The 16,601-nt window shown below is 39.0% G+C and overlaps 1 protein-coding gene across 1 annotated transcript in view; it reads left to right on the top strand.

Annotated features, from left to right (window-relative positions):
- The window catches only part of DPH6 (diphthamine biosynthesis 6), a 213,376-nt gene extending 197,274 nt beyond the window's left edge, over window positions 1-16,102 (top strand). The window contains exon 15 of the mRNA XM_082485511.1: window positions 15,789-16,102. Coding sequence (XP_082341637.1) covers window positions 15,789-15,904 — 116 coding nt within the window. The 3' untranslated portion in view covers window positions 15,905-16,102. The remainder of the gene's footprint in view (window positions 1-15,788) is intronic.
- Window positions 16,103-16,601: the final 499 nt, after the last annotated feature.

A 16,601-nucleotide genomic window follows, 5' to 3' on the forward strand; every position in this document is an offset into this window, starting at 1 on the left:
ATGTATCATTTTTGCTAGATCTGTGCTGAAACCTCAAGCTGTCACTATAGATATCAGCCCTACTAACTGTTCCTACTAACTGGTTCTTTTAGAGAAAATCTCAACTAGTAACTTTATTCTGCATCTCAAACAGCCTTAGTGTTGTCTCTCTCATCTGGCTGCCGCATTTCCCAGCCATTCTCTGACTGCTTGACAAAATTATATATATATATATATAACAAATACCCAGTGCCTGAAAATGTGGTGGTAGTATAAATTACATTAATTTTACACTTGACTTTTTTGTAGTATATCTGATTACATTATTTTGCGAGGTAAAATAATATATTTCATTAAGGAGCTGCAGAATTCGAGGCTTAAAAAATATACTAGGTCTTGAGTTTAACATGCCCATACAATTGATTTGTAACTATTTAATTGAAAAAAAAAACATAATTCAGTCTAATCACTTTTAGCACATGAGTTATACTCAGCCTGTAAACTCCTTATTATTCATACACAGAAGGATGTGTCCAATGATTAAGACCCCGAGGATTTGGTTGATAGAATAATCTGCATTTCTAAAGAAAAAATAAGCAGTAGGGTATTTAATTCTTTAAAAGAAAAGTTGTGATGCACGTCAAAGCATAACACTGACTCATAGTTTTAAAAACAGTATCTGCAACTTGCTCGTCCATTGGCTGCTTCATTCATCTATCTGTAATGTACAGTCTTGATCTAATAATTGCTAATTATGCAGTTGTTTATCAGCTCATTTGAAACATCCTGAAATTCAGTCTAGCTCAGCAAATTGCTGTGCTTAAGGCATTTTTACATTCTAGGAAATTATAATATCCCCAGAAGGCGAAGAATTAATAATAAAAATCCTCTTTTGTAAAAGATTATCATTGCAGAGCAAATGGAGCAGATCTTCCCTATCTTAGTGCATTTAATATTCTCATTTTTTTCTATGAAAGTTTGATGGAAAGACTATGTGGGGATCACTGTTTTATTAACTTGTTAAGAGACAAATTTACTGAACCAGTGCAGCATATTGATTTCAGTGTCTGCTATATGGAAAAGCAGCCATAGTAATGGATGACTTCTAGACATTTCCATATGGAAACTAGCTCGTTCTTTAGACATTCTGTGATCTTGATTTATCTGTTTAGGCTGGCGTTAAGGAGTTAGTGATTAAAATTACAAGGATGCTTTCTTGTTTATTACTTAGAAGTTTTCCCTGCCTTCCAAATGATTTCTTCCTAATATGCCCACCCTTACTGAATCCTTTGTAAAGGGTTACAGAAGAAGATTCACAGTTTGTTTCATTCTATTGGAAACAATATTCTGGCTGGTAGATTTCAGGTTTGATAGGCAATAAACAAATTACAACACTACACGCAGCACATTTTTGATCAGTTATCAAATGTAATTGAACTGATCAAGCGTGCAACCATCTCTGGACTGGGGGAGCTTAATATTGTTCTTAAAATCCACCATCTAATACAGATGGCTTGATCTAATTATTTTCATAGTTACAACCATACAAAGGTAAACACCATACCTAAAATACTTACTGAGGAGGAGAAAGGTAGCTGTCAAAATAACTCGAGTTACTGTCCTCTAGGTACTCAAGTGCGTAAGCATACTGGTCTTCCAGGTTTTATTTTTTGCTTTATATTTTGGGGAAATAAATCTTGCTGCATAAAGTTGGCGTCCAATGCTGGGTCTATTTCCGTAATTCATTTTGGCATTGCGTGATTCAAGTATCGGATAAAAAAAAAAAAAGATCTCAGAGAATATGCAGGCATCTGTGGTCCTTCACCCTACAAAATCAGTGATCTCCATAGGCAAGAGCTGCAATCGTAGCAACACAGTTCAGAAACTAATCTTCATATATGTGCACCCTTACCATATTTTTGGACAAATAGAAAAATTTGTAAGTTTATTTCTCAGCTGACTATGCTGATCACTTAGGATTCACAAGCTGATTTCTACTAAGAAATCTTAATCATCTAGGCAAAGAGCCTTTGTGTTAGCAACATTAAGACTACACAGTTAAGTGATTTCCAGGAATTAATTATGCATTTTTTTTTGGCCAAGCCATCAGAAATATATTCTGGAGTGTTTATCAAGGCTGGCCTTAGAAACTGTAATGTTTTACCTCTGTAAGGTGTATGTGATGCCTTCTATTCTATTAAATGTCTCAGCATAGAGGAAAAGGGTTTCTATGGTACATTTTGTGCAAAAATAGTTTACTGCAGTGGGTGATGAAAAATCTGTACCACAACTAGTTGAAGTTTTTATCCTAAGTTTCAAAAATATGAATAATTTCTCCAGAAAAAGAAATGAATGTAGCATTTCCAAGTCAGTAGAATTTACTTCTGACATGAATTTAGATCAATATTTGTTATTTTTATGTATGTTATCAAGAAATGAGTTTTAGAAGTAGCAGACTTGTTTGTTCTTGTGGATATACAGTGACCTATTTTGTAGATGCGGACAGAACTGTGTCTGTAAAAGTGTGTAAAGTGGGTCTGTAATGTAAAACAGTTTAAAAGACTCTTACTGAGGGATGCATTGAAGCAGCGTCTTTTACAGTAATAATTTTTCATCAGGCGATATCAAAGCATTTCACAAAGGCAGGAAAGTATTTTTTCTGTTCTAAAAAACAGAAGTATGAAATTCAGAGACTGATTTTACGAAGCATCAAGAATTGCACTTGCTCAGAAACACAAAAATCAGACACAAAGGTCCCGCCTGAGACTTAAGGAGACACCTGTCTTCACAGCACTGGGAGCCCTTGCAGAATTACACAAAGCATAGCTCTGTATGTATTGTTGAAGCCAAAAGAAGTTGCCCAAGGACTTTCAGGAACTCAGTGGCAGAGCTGGCAATGGTATTTCTGCCCCTTGGTTCTTTATGCTGGGTCCTCTCCCCTCGACCACCACTTCATCAGTGCGTCGACTGAAACGTGAAATCGTCACTGCTTTTCCTATATCAACATTAAAATAACAGGTAAGGAGAACTGAATATGAAGAGGTGGTTCATTTGAGGAACACTGACAAGTGAACCAGCAGTGCTTTATGACACGTTCAGAACTTGGAGACTGAATTACAGTTTTAGTAATCATCAGTTCCCCTTCTTCTCTGTCATTTCTTTGTTTAATATAGTGCATGGAAGAGACTTATGGTACAAGTTTTATAAGCTTGTAATAAAAATATAACAACTGTTGTATTAAATTATTTAAGTTGTAAACCATTGTAAAAAGCAGAAAAAATTATATCGACGTGGAGCCAGAAAAAATTACTATGATCGAGTATAAAATATATTGTGCTGATTACCACAGAAATTTTGCCCAGTTTAGCATATTGTAAATCTTTGGTTGGCCTTAAGAATGAAACTGCGAGTAGATTTTTCTAAAGGATTGTGGCAAGTGGTTTAAGAAAAATGAAGCTAAAATCAGATTTATAATTTAAAAACAAATCATCAAAAATGTGACAGCAAACAAAAAATATCTAAAAGGTCAAAGGAGAGAAGAGTAGTGGCAAAGCAAAGGATCAATGAATTTAAAACTTCCAGATTTCCCCTGAGAGAAAGCTAGAATTCTGGAGGAATAAATAACCAACTTTTATATTTTAAGCAAGTAGATTATTTTATTCTTTTGTGCTATGCTTTACTAAAAAGAGATGTGTCAGTAACTTTGGATCTGGCAGTATTAATGTTAGCAGCATTTGAAAATGGTAGATTTACCTAAAGTAGATGCTAAAATTACAAACGGACGCATTTGCGGGAGGACACAAATATATTTAGCATGAAGTTCTGGCTATACATTATAAGATCCAGGTTTTTTTTTCCTTCTGCCTCTTTGCTCTTGGTAAGTCAGAAATGAAACTGATTAGATGATAATGATGATGATGATGATGATATAATCATAACAACAACAACAATAATAACAACAATAACCACTCTTTAGCATCTTCATGTTTCACCTTTTGTCTTACCAGAGTTTTTAGAGCTTTAATGGTCCTAAGTGTTCTTGTGACAGGTTGTAGTTGAGTTTTCTTTGCCCTGCAAAGTGATTTGGCAAAAACTCAGCTAGGCTGTGTGTATTTTGTTGCCTTCCTTTCTATCAACATGTGCTTTCTGCAAAAGAGAAAAAGAGGTGATGGCCTGATTCTGATGAATCTTCCTAGCAGTGGTTTAATTGGAAAACTACCTTGCAAGAGAAGCCTTTTAAAAAAAAACCCACCTACTCATCCAGCTAATGTAGCATAGAAAATACTGGTACCACTACTCCAGAGATGATGTTCCAGGAGAAGAGTGGCTCTCTGTGGACAGATGTTGATGGCTTTCTGTAGCCTGTCCTTCTCACTACCGTGTTCTGCAGTGCAGCGGGTATGATATTCCCTGACAAGTTAAGGCCCATGGCATAAAGTATCAGTGTTGACCAAAGAGAGGGCTGTGTGGGCATCTTTGCTTTACTTTAAAACTGACATCTCTTCCTGAACAATTTATTTCCCTCTAGCAGTACTGCAGCATTGTTAAAACCAGATCTCATACCACAGATCACATCTTTAAAACAGAAGGAGGCACAAGGATAAATCAAAAGCATGTTTTGCTGTGCCTTATAGGTTGGCCTTCTGTTTGTGGGAAAGATAAAGGTCACCCTTCCATCACTTGCACTTCATGTTTCTTAAAAGTGGTTAAAGCGTCACATCCATTTTCCTTCTGAGCATTTTCAATTTCATTAATCCAGTATCTCTTTGAGGTAACATAGGTTTTGGTGGAAACGTGGCTTGAAGGCTGTAGCAGTAGCAATTCCTGTTGAAAGACCCAGTGTTCAAGCAGAGGTGCTGCTAACTGACAGGTCACCTGTGGCTGCTGGCCCACCTGGGGGAACCTGGAAGCCCTAAGCCACAGGCCAGATCTGGGCAGCTTTTCCACTCACTGCTGGGCTATCTTGTGCCCTGTACCTGTCATCCACACGGCTATAAATCACAAAATATGCAAGAGTTATGGAAGGCAGTGAGATTTTTCTCATTCCAAAAGGCCTTCCCCAAAGGTTTTTTAAAAAACAGGTGTTTAGGCCCACATATTTTGGTGATGAAACACTCTCTTTTTATATACCATTGTGTAATAATTTAACTTCGTTGCAGTCTTTTGTGATACACTGTGGTGTAAAATACATAGTAATGTTTATTAAGCAATCATAAGACAGCTGGCTGTACAGCCCCTTGACAGATATGACAGACTATTTTGGCAGAAAGCCCACAAGTGATTTTCAAATAACCTGTAAACCACCCCAGCTGTTGGTGTTGGTGGAAGAACGGCAGAGGCCTGCAAGCAGTGAAGCTGTTTGACAGCAGAGCAGGGGGAACACGTGCAGCAGTGCTTCTCTGGGACTGTGATTTTAACTTCCAGAGATCCCAAGGCAGTGCGAGCACAAGGATGATTCCGTTCTTGGCCACCGTATTGTTGTTTGTGAGTGTGCTCGCTGTGGTGTGAGAGCGAGAGGAAGAAGAGGTGGGTCAGAATTTGGGGTCAGTTGTTGTCTTTTACACAAATTACCATAACAAATAATGTAATTTTGGCACAGTTTTCTATGACTCAGTTACCTACCTCTGCTACTTTCCTTTTTCAGCTCCCTATTTTTTTGTGAGGGAATGGCTTCAAGCTCCAACAGGGTAGATTTAGACTGAACATTAGGAAAGAATTTTTCACAGAAAGAGTGGTCGGGCATTGGAATAGACTGCCCAGGGAGGTGGTTGAGTCACCATCCCTGGATGTGTTTAAGAGACATTTAGATGTGGTATTGGGGGATATGGTGTATGGGAGAACTTTGTAGAGTAGGGTAGATGGTTGGACTCAATGATCCCAAGGGTCTCTCCCAACCTAGACAATTCTATGATTCTATGACCTTGTCTGTTATTTAGTGTTTATTTAGTGCCTGACAAAATGACATGAAGTTTTGCTGAAGGCTTTTATAAATTATGCTGTTAATAACTTCAAGTTAGAGAAAAAATGACTTGCAGCTCACATCACTATGTGGCCAAGTTTCAGAGCCTTTTTCTTTCATTTTGCTGTTGGTTGACACAGTTGAATGACTCTCCCGGTCTCCTGTTCCCAAATCTGTAACAAACTTTGAGCTAACATTACACAGGAAGCAATAGCACCGAGATTTATTTGTCATCCTTGGAGGCCATGAAGAGGAACAAAAGACTTTCATCTCTCTCCTTTTCTTCCTTGACTGTAGGGAATAAGAAGGTACTGATATCTTGGGTCTCTGCCATACAGGATAAAAATCCAATTAATGTAAATCTGCCAGATCAAGGGGAGGTAGTTGTGTGGCTATCAAGAGCCCACAGACTGCTGGGTGGATCATCAGTAACCTCCATCAGCATGATTTCCCCGTTAAAACAAGCTGGGTTTTGTTCCACTTCTAAATACTGGCCTACCCTTCTTTTTAGCTTGCTCCAGCTAATTTTGCAGAAGTTGTCAGATGCAGCAGTAATGAAATATTAGTCATTTTTAGACTCATTCTAGGATTAAATCGGTGACCTCAGGATGAAAGGCAGTGAATGCCACGACCACTCTTTGTTACCTCTTCCAGGCAGCTTTGATTAAACTGTGCTGTGAAGCCAGACCTGGATCAATATGAATGATCTTCATCGACCTAATAATGTATTTAACATGTTTGGTGCACTTTTATCTGGTTTTGTTACAGTAAGTTGTTTACATTAGTGCCACAGATTGATTTAAAGTTTCAGAGCTCTTTACGCTGGTAAACATCTAGAAATAACCTCATTAGTTTGCACGTGATACTATATATAAATATGTAATCTACTGTGCAAGCTCCTTGGCAGGTGTAAATTAGCATAGCTACAATTTACAGAAGTCGAGAATCTGGTCTAGGAGCTGAAAATGCTTATTGCATCAATATTATTTTAAATGATCACAGCTTACTTGACATAAAGCAAGGACTCCATGATCTTCTCCATACCTGGTCTAAAGATGCTTACCACAAAGTCTTTTAGAAACCTTTTCTGTTACTTGTAGACTAAATTCTCCCACCAGCAGATATATGTGATGTCTACTGGTTATATAAACATCTCTTCGTGGTCAAGCCTTTTGGATGCAGTATGTCCAATCAGATATTTCTTAAACCCATTGGTTTTAGAGACTATTTAGCAGACTTGAATAAACGAACAAATGTGGAAGCTGTACCAAACATATCATTTAGGGATGTCAAAGCACTTAACAAACATTGTTACAACCGAGTCCATGTGTAACCACTGAAGGACATATTTGCTTCAGTATGTCTCATGACAGCTTCTTAAAAAATATACTTAAGTGAATTTAACACTTGTGAAAGGTGCCAGATTGACAGGCCCTGGAGATAAAAGTTCTTGAATTACCAGCAGGCACAGCCGAGCTTCCCACACACGCTGCCCCACCAGTGTCCCCAACCCTACCTGGAAGGCACAGCGACCAACTGTCCTACAGCTTGCAAATCTGCGCCATCTCCTGCTCTTGGACTATGGGCCAAGAGTCAGTAGCTGTAATGTGACCTAAGGGTGAAAAAGCAAGTTCCATAATTACTGCACAGGTGCTGTTGCAGTTGATCATTTTCACACCAAGTATTCAATTAATCTGGGTTAAAAAAAAAAAAAAGATAAAGAAAATGCACATTTATCTCATTTTGCATACAACAAAAAACGTGTGTGTGAGCTTCTAGTGAATCCTGCGGTTCTATCTGTCCGCATAGGCACATTCAGATGAATATATGAGCAAACAAGTGCTTGCACATACTGTGAAGTGCATTCTTAGATGCCTCTTGAAAAATGTGTCCTCACTGTTTCATATGTTTGCAATAATCTGTCTCCATTCATAACTCATCCCTGCCTGGTGTCATTACAGCCCATCCTCCCCAGAGGTTTTGAACACAGCTGGCATACAAGTTCAATAACCATCCACCCCTTAAAGAGACTGGATCGTTACAGGGTTGAAAGATAGCACACAGGGAAAACAGGCTCGTCATCTTTGCTCTCTGTCATGGGTTTGGAAAAGCCCAAGTTCTTCCCTGAGTGATTGTACTCAGAAAGTTCAGTCCTCCGTTCTCTTTGAAATTATTTTTAGACCTCACTGTGAGTACTGGAAGGGCACGCTTAAATGTTTCTTTATTTAGTGCAGAAGGTTAATGGCATTTTAAACAAAAGTGCACATTTATAACCTTGTATAGGCCGATTCTCAACCTGTATATAGGACATGACTAAAAATGGAACACTGGAAAACACAAAGCGATGAGTTTTCATGCTTTGCTATTTTCTAAGCTATAGCCGGCAGCTTGAAAGAATTATTATGGAAGCTAAATCTTAATTCTTTCTACTGAGAAACAGCCATAACTAATGCGCAGAAGAGCTTGGCGACATTTGTTTGTCTTTAAAAGAGTCACATTTCTTTCGGCAACTTGCCGTTGATGTGCATGATAACATAGCTATACCCAGAGTTAGGTGGCCTGTAATTGTCTTAGGGATGGCATTTGGGATTGAAATTGTAATTCTTATAACTATCAGTATCAAACCTCATCTGGTGCTTGTGATTGCCTGATTTGCTTACCTCCTCAGCCTTCCTGGTGCGTCTGTCACACTGTACAGCTTTAGGAAGAGTTCATACCAGCTTTCCGACTAAGCTGAAGTTTAGGTTTCATAATTTAGGAGGAAGTTCAGGAGAGAATGTATACTTGGGAGAGGACGTTTTAAGATGGTACTATCCGTGAGCTCTGCTTAAATATCTTAACCTCATTCAGCTTCGGTTCTCTTGTGCAGGCTGACTGCTAGAAAACAGAGAGGGACCATTTTAGGTCATGTTTTTCTTCACGGATTTGTTCTCTTTAGTCTGCGGTTTCTTGTTTTGTGTAGCCTAGTTTCAAATATCCAATGTAGCTGAGTCAGGTTTTGTTTTGGGATGGGGGTTTTTTGTCTGCTTGTATTTGCACAATTTAATTTGTACAATGGTGTTTTCATTTCATTCATTTTATTACATAGTTCCTAATTTTAACTATATCATGTTATAAATTCTGCATTGATCTGCTACTTATTATCCACAAGTACTACTAAGTCAGTTTTTTCATCGACCACCTTTTTAAGATTTTTTGAGCTAGTAGCTGGCCTTTTGCTTCCAGAAAGGCAAAAGGCTTTTCTTGTCTGCTACTAAGAGGAGAGGAGGAGAATGCCAGGGACCTTCTCTTACAGAATGACAATACTCTAGTCCCAGAAAAAAAAAAAAAAGCAGAGGAAAGGAAATAGATGTTTACCTGTTGTTTTTTTTTTAAGATATGTAGTATACTTGGGCACCACTGAAAACATTATTTAGAAAGAAAGGCTTCCTAAAGTGTACCTACCCCATTCTGAAGCTCCAAGGATGTGTCTCAGTTCATTAGTTTGAAAACTCTTCATAGATGTGAAGTATTATTTTTAATTTTGTTTAGGAAAGGACAGAAATTAGAATTCCATATTAGGGAAGGAAAGGAGAGAGGCTCTTTCATGACTGAGTTAAACAGAAGCCTTCAGAAGAATAGAGAGGGGCTGGATCATTCCCATCTTCATGTAACTTGAATTACAGGGTTTAGTAAGTGAAATGGATCATAAGCTAAACCCTGCAGAGTCCAGAAAGCTCTAATTAACGCCCACAGTGAGTAACTTCTCTGAAATTGGTCTTTAATCAAACTTTGCTCTGAAAACAAAACAAGGTATCGTGGCAGCTTGATAAAAGAGATGCATTGCCAAGGCTGACAGGCCCACAATGAAACCAGCACTAAAAATAACTGTTTTGTCTACTAATTTTCTTTCAGATGCTAAAAAAATGCATTAGCTACAGTCTAAAAAAACTTCCTTAGTTACTCAGCCAAGTGACTCAGCTCTAGAAAAGTGAGGTTCCTGTAAATGTTAATGTCCTCCCTGATTATAAGCGATGCCTCTTTCCTTCCCACGCCCTCCCGTCGAAGCAGAGGAACAGCAGAGAGGTTGGTGAGGCCGGGAGGGCAAGAGGCAACTTCTGGATTCCTTCAGAGCCGGTCATTTGTGGCCAGATGTCCCACTTCTCTTGCTGCTGGTGGTGCAGAGTGCAGGCATCCTCACGAACTAGTTTGGGTTAAGATAAGCCAATCACTCATCTTTCTTGTATCTCCCATGAACAGTAAGGTCCACGGATGCTACCTTGCACACTCACAACTTCGCCTCACTGATCCTGAGAGCAGGATTTCTCAGTAAGGCACGCAGGGAAACACAGCTCATTTTCCTCTTCCTCTGTTGAGCTGTAGAAAGAGTTGCTCAGCCTCCTGCAGGTACCCATCCAAGCCTACAGCAACTTCCATTACATTTTCACCATAGCCTGCATAAAAACATTGCTTGAACTGTTTTTTGGGGGGTTCAGGTTAGATTCCAAAGGGACACGAAGTCCACTGCACAAACAGGGCTAGCAGTAAAATGTAATAAAACTATAATCTTCCCCTGAGAGTGGATTTTTGTCTCGGTACAAGACAGACATGGACCTGTTGGAGCGGGTCCAGAGGAGGGCCACAAGGATGATCCGAGGGCTGGAGTACCTCTCCCGTCAGGAAAGGCTGAGAGAGTTGGGGTTTTTCAGCTTGGAGAAAAGAAGGCTCCGGGGAGACCTTATAGCTGCCTTCCAGTACCTAAAGGGGGCCTACAGGAAAGATGGGGAGGGACTCTTTATCAGGGAGTGTAGCGATAGAACATGGGGTAACGGTTTTAAACTGAAAGAGGGTAGATTCAGACTAGATATAAGGACGCAATTTTTTATGATGAGGGTGGTGAAACTCTGGACCAGGTTGCCCACAGAGGTGGTAGATGCCCCATCCCTGGAAACATTGAAGGTCAGGTTGGACAGGGCTCTCTGAGCAACGTGATCTGGTTGAAGATGTCCCTGCTCGCTGCAGAGGAAATTGGACTAGATGCCCTTTAAAGGTCCCTTCCGACCCAAACTATTCTATGATTCTTTGATTTCATTTGGTGAATGGTCTGCTGGGTGAAATGTTACCCCATTATGTATGTATCTGTGCCTACAACTCACAGTATTTTATGACCAAAATGGCAGAGTCCTATCAGTCTGGATCCTAATAAACATAACCTTCACAGAAGACGTTGCAATCACCTGAAATGGTTCTTTGGTATTAGGGACAAGCCGAAAAAGGATGGCTAACATTGGCTTTAGTGCTTCCAGTCCAGCCTGTATGTTCATCTGTTATATGATTACTTGAAAAAGACATTTTCATTGTTACAGCTAAAACTGGTTTGGTGCAAGAAGCAAAAAGCCCTTCAGTATAGGTGGGTCCATAAATGCAAGACAAACTGAAATGAGATGTGATGAATCCTTGAAGATACATTTCTGTGAAAGAATTTTTCGCGAATACAGACTGGTGCAGATCTGAGTGTCTGTTTTGGCATCTCACTAGGCATGTGTTTGTAGTGACCTGAGTTCCAAATGCAACTTCAACTCCCTCTGTAATTTCCATTTTTTTTTTTTTTTTGTTTTGGATTATGTATACTTTACAAAAAAGCCTGAAATGGTAGATTTGGGGTTTTTTTGAAGTCTAAATTATGCCAGTTGCTTTTTAATTTTTTTTTAAACAAATGTTATTATGTATTTACTATGCAACAAGAAAGCTCATTGGTCAATCGTTGACGTTGAAAGAAGGGAGAGAAATCTAGATACAGCTTAAGAAATCTTCACGACATAGATTAGATTTTGAAAGTTATGTAGCAAAGAACACAAATTCTTTTATTGTCATAGTTTCAAAGACTGGCTTAGGTAATGACAGGTTTAAAGCAGTTTCACAGCCTTGTCCAAATTTGTATTGGTCATTTGTCTCATGTATCGTGGCAACAACTTTCCCTGCAATTCAGTGCCGTAGTTTAACTCATATTCAGATAAATATCCCTGCCTAATCTGGTCTGCCAGAAAGTGCCAGGGAACTCCCCTTTTTCACCAGTTCTTAGCAAAACTCAATTACACCCTGATCGTCATTAGAAGTATGCAAATCATCACTATCTTGATACTATAAGTAATCAAACTTAAACTATAAGTAAGCCAAAGTCAGACTGTACCTCACTCAAAACCAGAAGGGCCAAGGGAGATTAGTGTAATAACCAGGATAAATAATGAGGAGGGGTTGATTTCCAAAGCAAGTTCCATTTCCGTCCTCCTAAATTTAGTTATTGTTGATTTCCCTCTTTTTGTGCGTATGACTGTTTCCCACTTGAAAAAAAAAAAATCAGGACTGACTTCAAATTTTATAATTTTGGAAGAAATTTATAAATGCGTTGAGTAACATATCTTTGGCCAGTTCTCCCTGGAACTGGTAGGCTCTGAGTATTTTTGAAGATCTAGCTGATATGTTTTCAAAATGGAAACATAATTATTTACAAGATTTTGCCTCCATTTTTGCTGTGGGCAGAGCAATTTTGAAAACACAGTCCTGTCCCTTAACAGGGCCATGACCAACATGACCAATGTGAAATAATGCCATCAAGAATAGCAAAGAAAACCATAAGGTACCATATGAAAAGCCACATATTGGACTGTGCAAAATGTCGACATTATTGTCTTTTAAAATCTTCACAGCTGCAAGAAAAAATCAGCACAAAATCATATTTTGCAAAGTGACTCGCTTTTATATTCCAGTGGTATATTTTTGTTTACTGGGCTTATTTTGGACAAGAAGGTATTAACTAAAATAAAGCAAGCCAATTGTACAGAGTCTGTTTTAAAATCTTGTATTTTGCTACATCATTTTATATTGTCTTAAGTGAAAATGTAGGAAAAATCCTGAACTGATTTCCCTGGCACATAAGCCTCATAAACAGCAGTAAAACCAGATAATTTTTTAAAAAAGCACATTTTCCTTCCTTGCTATGGTTGTAAACCACAGAGCCCGTCAAAGGGAGGGAGGGTCTCCAGTTCCTCATGTTTCACCTTTTCATTGCTCTGCCTGATCATTTAAGGCAGAGGCTTGTTCCAGACAGCTTTAATTAAACTATGCTGTGAAACTGTATATAGATCAATGGAAATGATCCATAACAAGAGGCTAATCGTGTATTTAACAGCGCTCAGTCCAGTTCAATCACCTTCTACCGTTTCTGGGGCTTTACATTCATGTGGCAAAGCCTTGAATGTGTATATGTATTTTTTAATCCATCTCATTAGTGACCATATGCTTTGGCTTCAAGGGAGACAAGAACTGTCTGCAATCTGCCAGGGATTTAGGGACATCAATAATTTGTGAATAGTCATGTTGGTACTGGTCGAAGGGTTAAGTGTTCCGCACACCAGGGGCACATCTTTTGGGACCGGAACTCTTAGTCTGTTAGGAACCTGATCCCCTGCGACGCATCTTTTCAAAGTACACGCTGCATGTCAGATCTCCGCAGCTGAAGCAATGGAGCTTTATTAGCTCAGGGATTTAAAAACCTGCTCGAAGCAATGTAACAATATCTTTTGGTTAAAAAGTGAAGGAAAGATAGTAGTTGTAATATGAAAGTGATTTTTTATGTACTGGGCTAAATGTGATCTTCCTTTTTGTTACCATTTTCCTTTTCAATATGAGCTATTAGATTACTCCTCCCCTGCACATATCCAGTGAAGCAATAACGGCAGCAATAATGGGGACCTGATTTTGGAAACATAAGTGGATTCTGTGGCCTCACCTCATACCGTCTCCATCCTGCTGAAGCCAATGACAGCACAGATGTAAAAATCAGCTTCCTAATCATTCGGAATGACCCTTTAGGGGCTCCCAGGACATTGTTTTATCTACTTAGTGTGGAAAGCACCTTTAAAAAAAATAGCTTACGGTGTTAGATGGTGCCACGTTATATGGAAGGGATGCTCAGTCAGCATGAGCGATCATCAAACTATCGATCCCCGTATCCTGTCCTTACAGAGGAATGGCAGAAATAGATTGTAATGCCAGCATTTTTGGTGAGAGAAGGAAAAACTCTGAATTATTTTTGTTCATTTTAAGTTTTCGTTATGTCCGTATCCCTGAGTTGTACCCGTGTCAACAGAAGAATGTATAGCAGTGCAGAAAGAAGCTCCATATGGAACCTGTGCCCTTCTGCTGATCAGTTGGGAGGAGCGGGGATCCACCTTACAGGATGAGGCTCGCCTGCTTTTGGCGAATTTCATGTAGTAATAATAAATAATTCTGACGTTCACAGGAAATTAAATTAAAACAGGCACAATACACGCTACTTGTTCACTGCTTGCTAATCAGCTGCTTTTGTTTGTACTTCAATAAACATTCTGTGTCGGGGTAGATTAAATATCTTTAAGACCGATATCAATCATATATAGCTCCTGTTAAAGCTCCAGTAAACACACTCACTGTAACCCTCTGTCCTCTATTTGTTTTCACTTCTAAGACCAACTTGTATAAGTATGGTAGAAATCCAGCCGCACAGAACCCTTAAAGACTACCAAAAACCCTCCAAATGACCCTACAAAAGACAGTTTCCTAATGGTAAGGTATGGCCTGCATGGGTTTTGGTTTCAGTAAGTTATTCCTGTCTGCAGCTTCTGTGATTATGGCAATTCTTTATAACACTAAGCAATCTTGGCTAGAGAGGGTGTAAAGAGGGCAGAACTTGAAGACTGGCAGAGCTTTCTTTCTTTTGGCATCACTGCCTGTGAAACTGTGAATAGGCAGTTCAGTCAAAGCGTTACCTCATCCAGGATAAAACAGGAATTTTGCAATTGTATTCACTGAAGCCAAAACTCTTCTCTCTTGTTACCTGGCAGCAGTAGCATAAATTAATGTAATAACGGCAATGCCACCTATGAAATATTGCAAAGACAGTACCGGTCTTCTGAAAGTCTGCTGACTTTCTTTTGTATTAACATCATTGACATTAGAGGTGAAAACAGACAGGGGCGAGGCAAAGATCAACAGTCACCTCAAAGGTCAAAGGACTTCTTCATGTTGCGTTTAAAAAGGAACTGGGCCTATGTATTGCAGATATTCAGCAGTGAGTTTAAATCTTCCCTTCTTTAGTTTTTGCCCACATTCTCCTAATCAGATCTTCTCCATTAACAATTCTGTTCCCATAATGGACTTCAAATTTACGAACTTGTGTCACATACCAGTCCCTTTACAGCTCTTCGTAGCTAGATTCTGTATTCTTATTAGTTTGAATCTCTCTATAACGCTAGATGTGCAGTCATATATGTTGCCATCCCTGGGCTTCCTCCATTATATCTTCACCGTGGCACGCTTCCATTGATTTCAAATGGAAATCGTGTTCATAATGGTTTTTAAAATGGCGCACTTTAACTTTTAGTAGATTGATGCAGCACAGTGGGACTTGAGAGCAGAATTTCATTTGTAGGCAACTACGTGCTGATCATCCAAATATCAAAAATTACAAAGACGTGAATTTCAACTGGCCTTTAGTTATTTTTACTACCTGCACTTAGTTTCAGCTTGCTATATCTGTAATCATCAGACCACTCACTCCCTCAAGGTTGAGAAACATGCTTTTAACTGTTTTGCTGAATTATGGCCTTAGGCGACGTGTAAAGTTAATCTCAAATTAGTTGATGAGGAGGTGGGAGATGGTGATTCTTCCTTCTATATAAAGTGAAAACTCAAGACTTGCATTTCACTTCCGTTTGTTAATTGCTACTCCGCAATAATTTGCAAAAATGTATTTTCAAGTCGTTTTTAAGAAATAGGACACAACAGACAATGAGGCAGAGAGGATTTATTAATTGTTTCGTTTCTATTTTAGGACTGCAAGAATACCTGGAAAAATACTTGGGCAAGAAGACCCCAGCTCTGATTTTAGTACCCGTGGTGGATTTACCTGCCAAGGAAGTTATTCATGTAACGTGCTGGCTAAGCTAGCAGTTTAGAAGAGATGAGCTGATATCAAAACACACGTTTCATCCAGGAAACAACAAAGAAAGGAACTGATCAGAACTGTGTTGGATACTTTCATTAAGCAATGTTGTTTGATTTAAGCAAAGTCATATTTCGCTTCTTAATGATGCCTCACGATGTGTGACAGAGTCAGCTTTGTATAAACAATAAAGGTTTCTTTTCAAAATATTGTGCTTTCTTCTCACTTATTTTTAGATACATCCTGGTAATAGCAGGTGGCTCTTGGGAGATGTCAGTTGCTCTGATCACATCAGCTCTTTTGTTTGGTATATTTAGGCCTGGTTACAATAAACTGATTATAACTTTAGATCTTTAGGATGGAGGCAGAATCAGAACATTAGCTCCAGTACTATTTGAAAGACTTGATTCCTTTCAATTCTATGTTGAATTTACTGACTTCAGGCCAACTCATGGAGACGTTATTTGTGGCCAGATTTTAACCCTTATGATGCACCGAGGGAGAATTATTCAGAGAGTTATTCAGGATGCACGTTTTAATGAAGTGAATAATGGAGATGATGGCCAGACTGTAGGATTTGCCATCCTGCTTTCTGAGGCAATAGCAGGCATTCTTGTGCTTTACATCTGGTAGGCAGCTCTTATTAAAGAGGCACCAGTATTCCGCAGGGCTTCAGTCTTCCCCAGTAAATCGACAGGAGTT

The sequence above is a fragment of the Vanellus vanellus genome (genome assembly GCF_965231255.1).
Source record: "Vanellus vanellus genome assembly, chromosome: 6".
NCBI lineage: Eukaryota > Metazoa > Chordata > Aves > Charadriiformes > Charadriidae > Vanellus > Vanellus vanellus.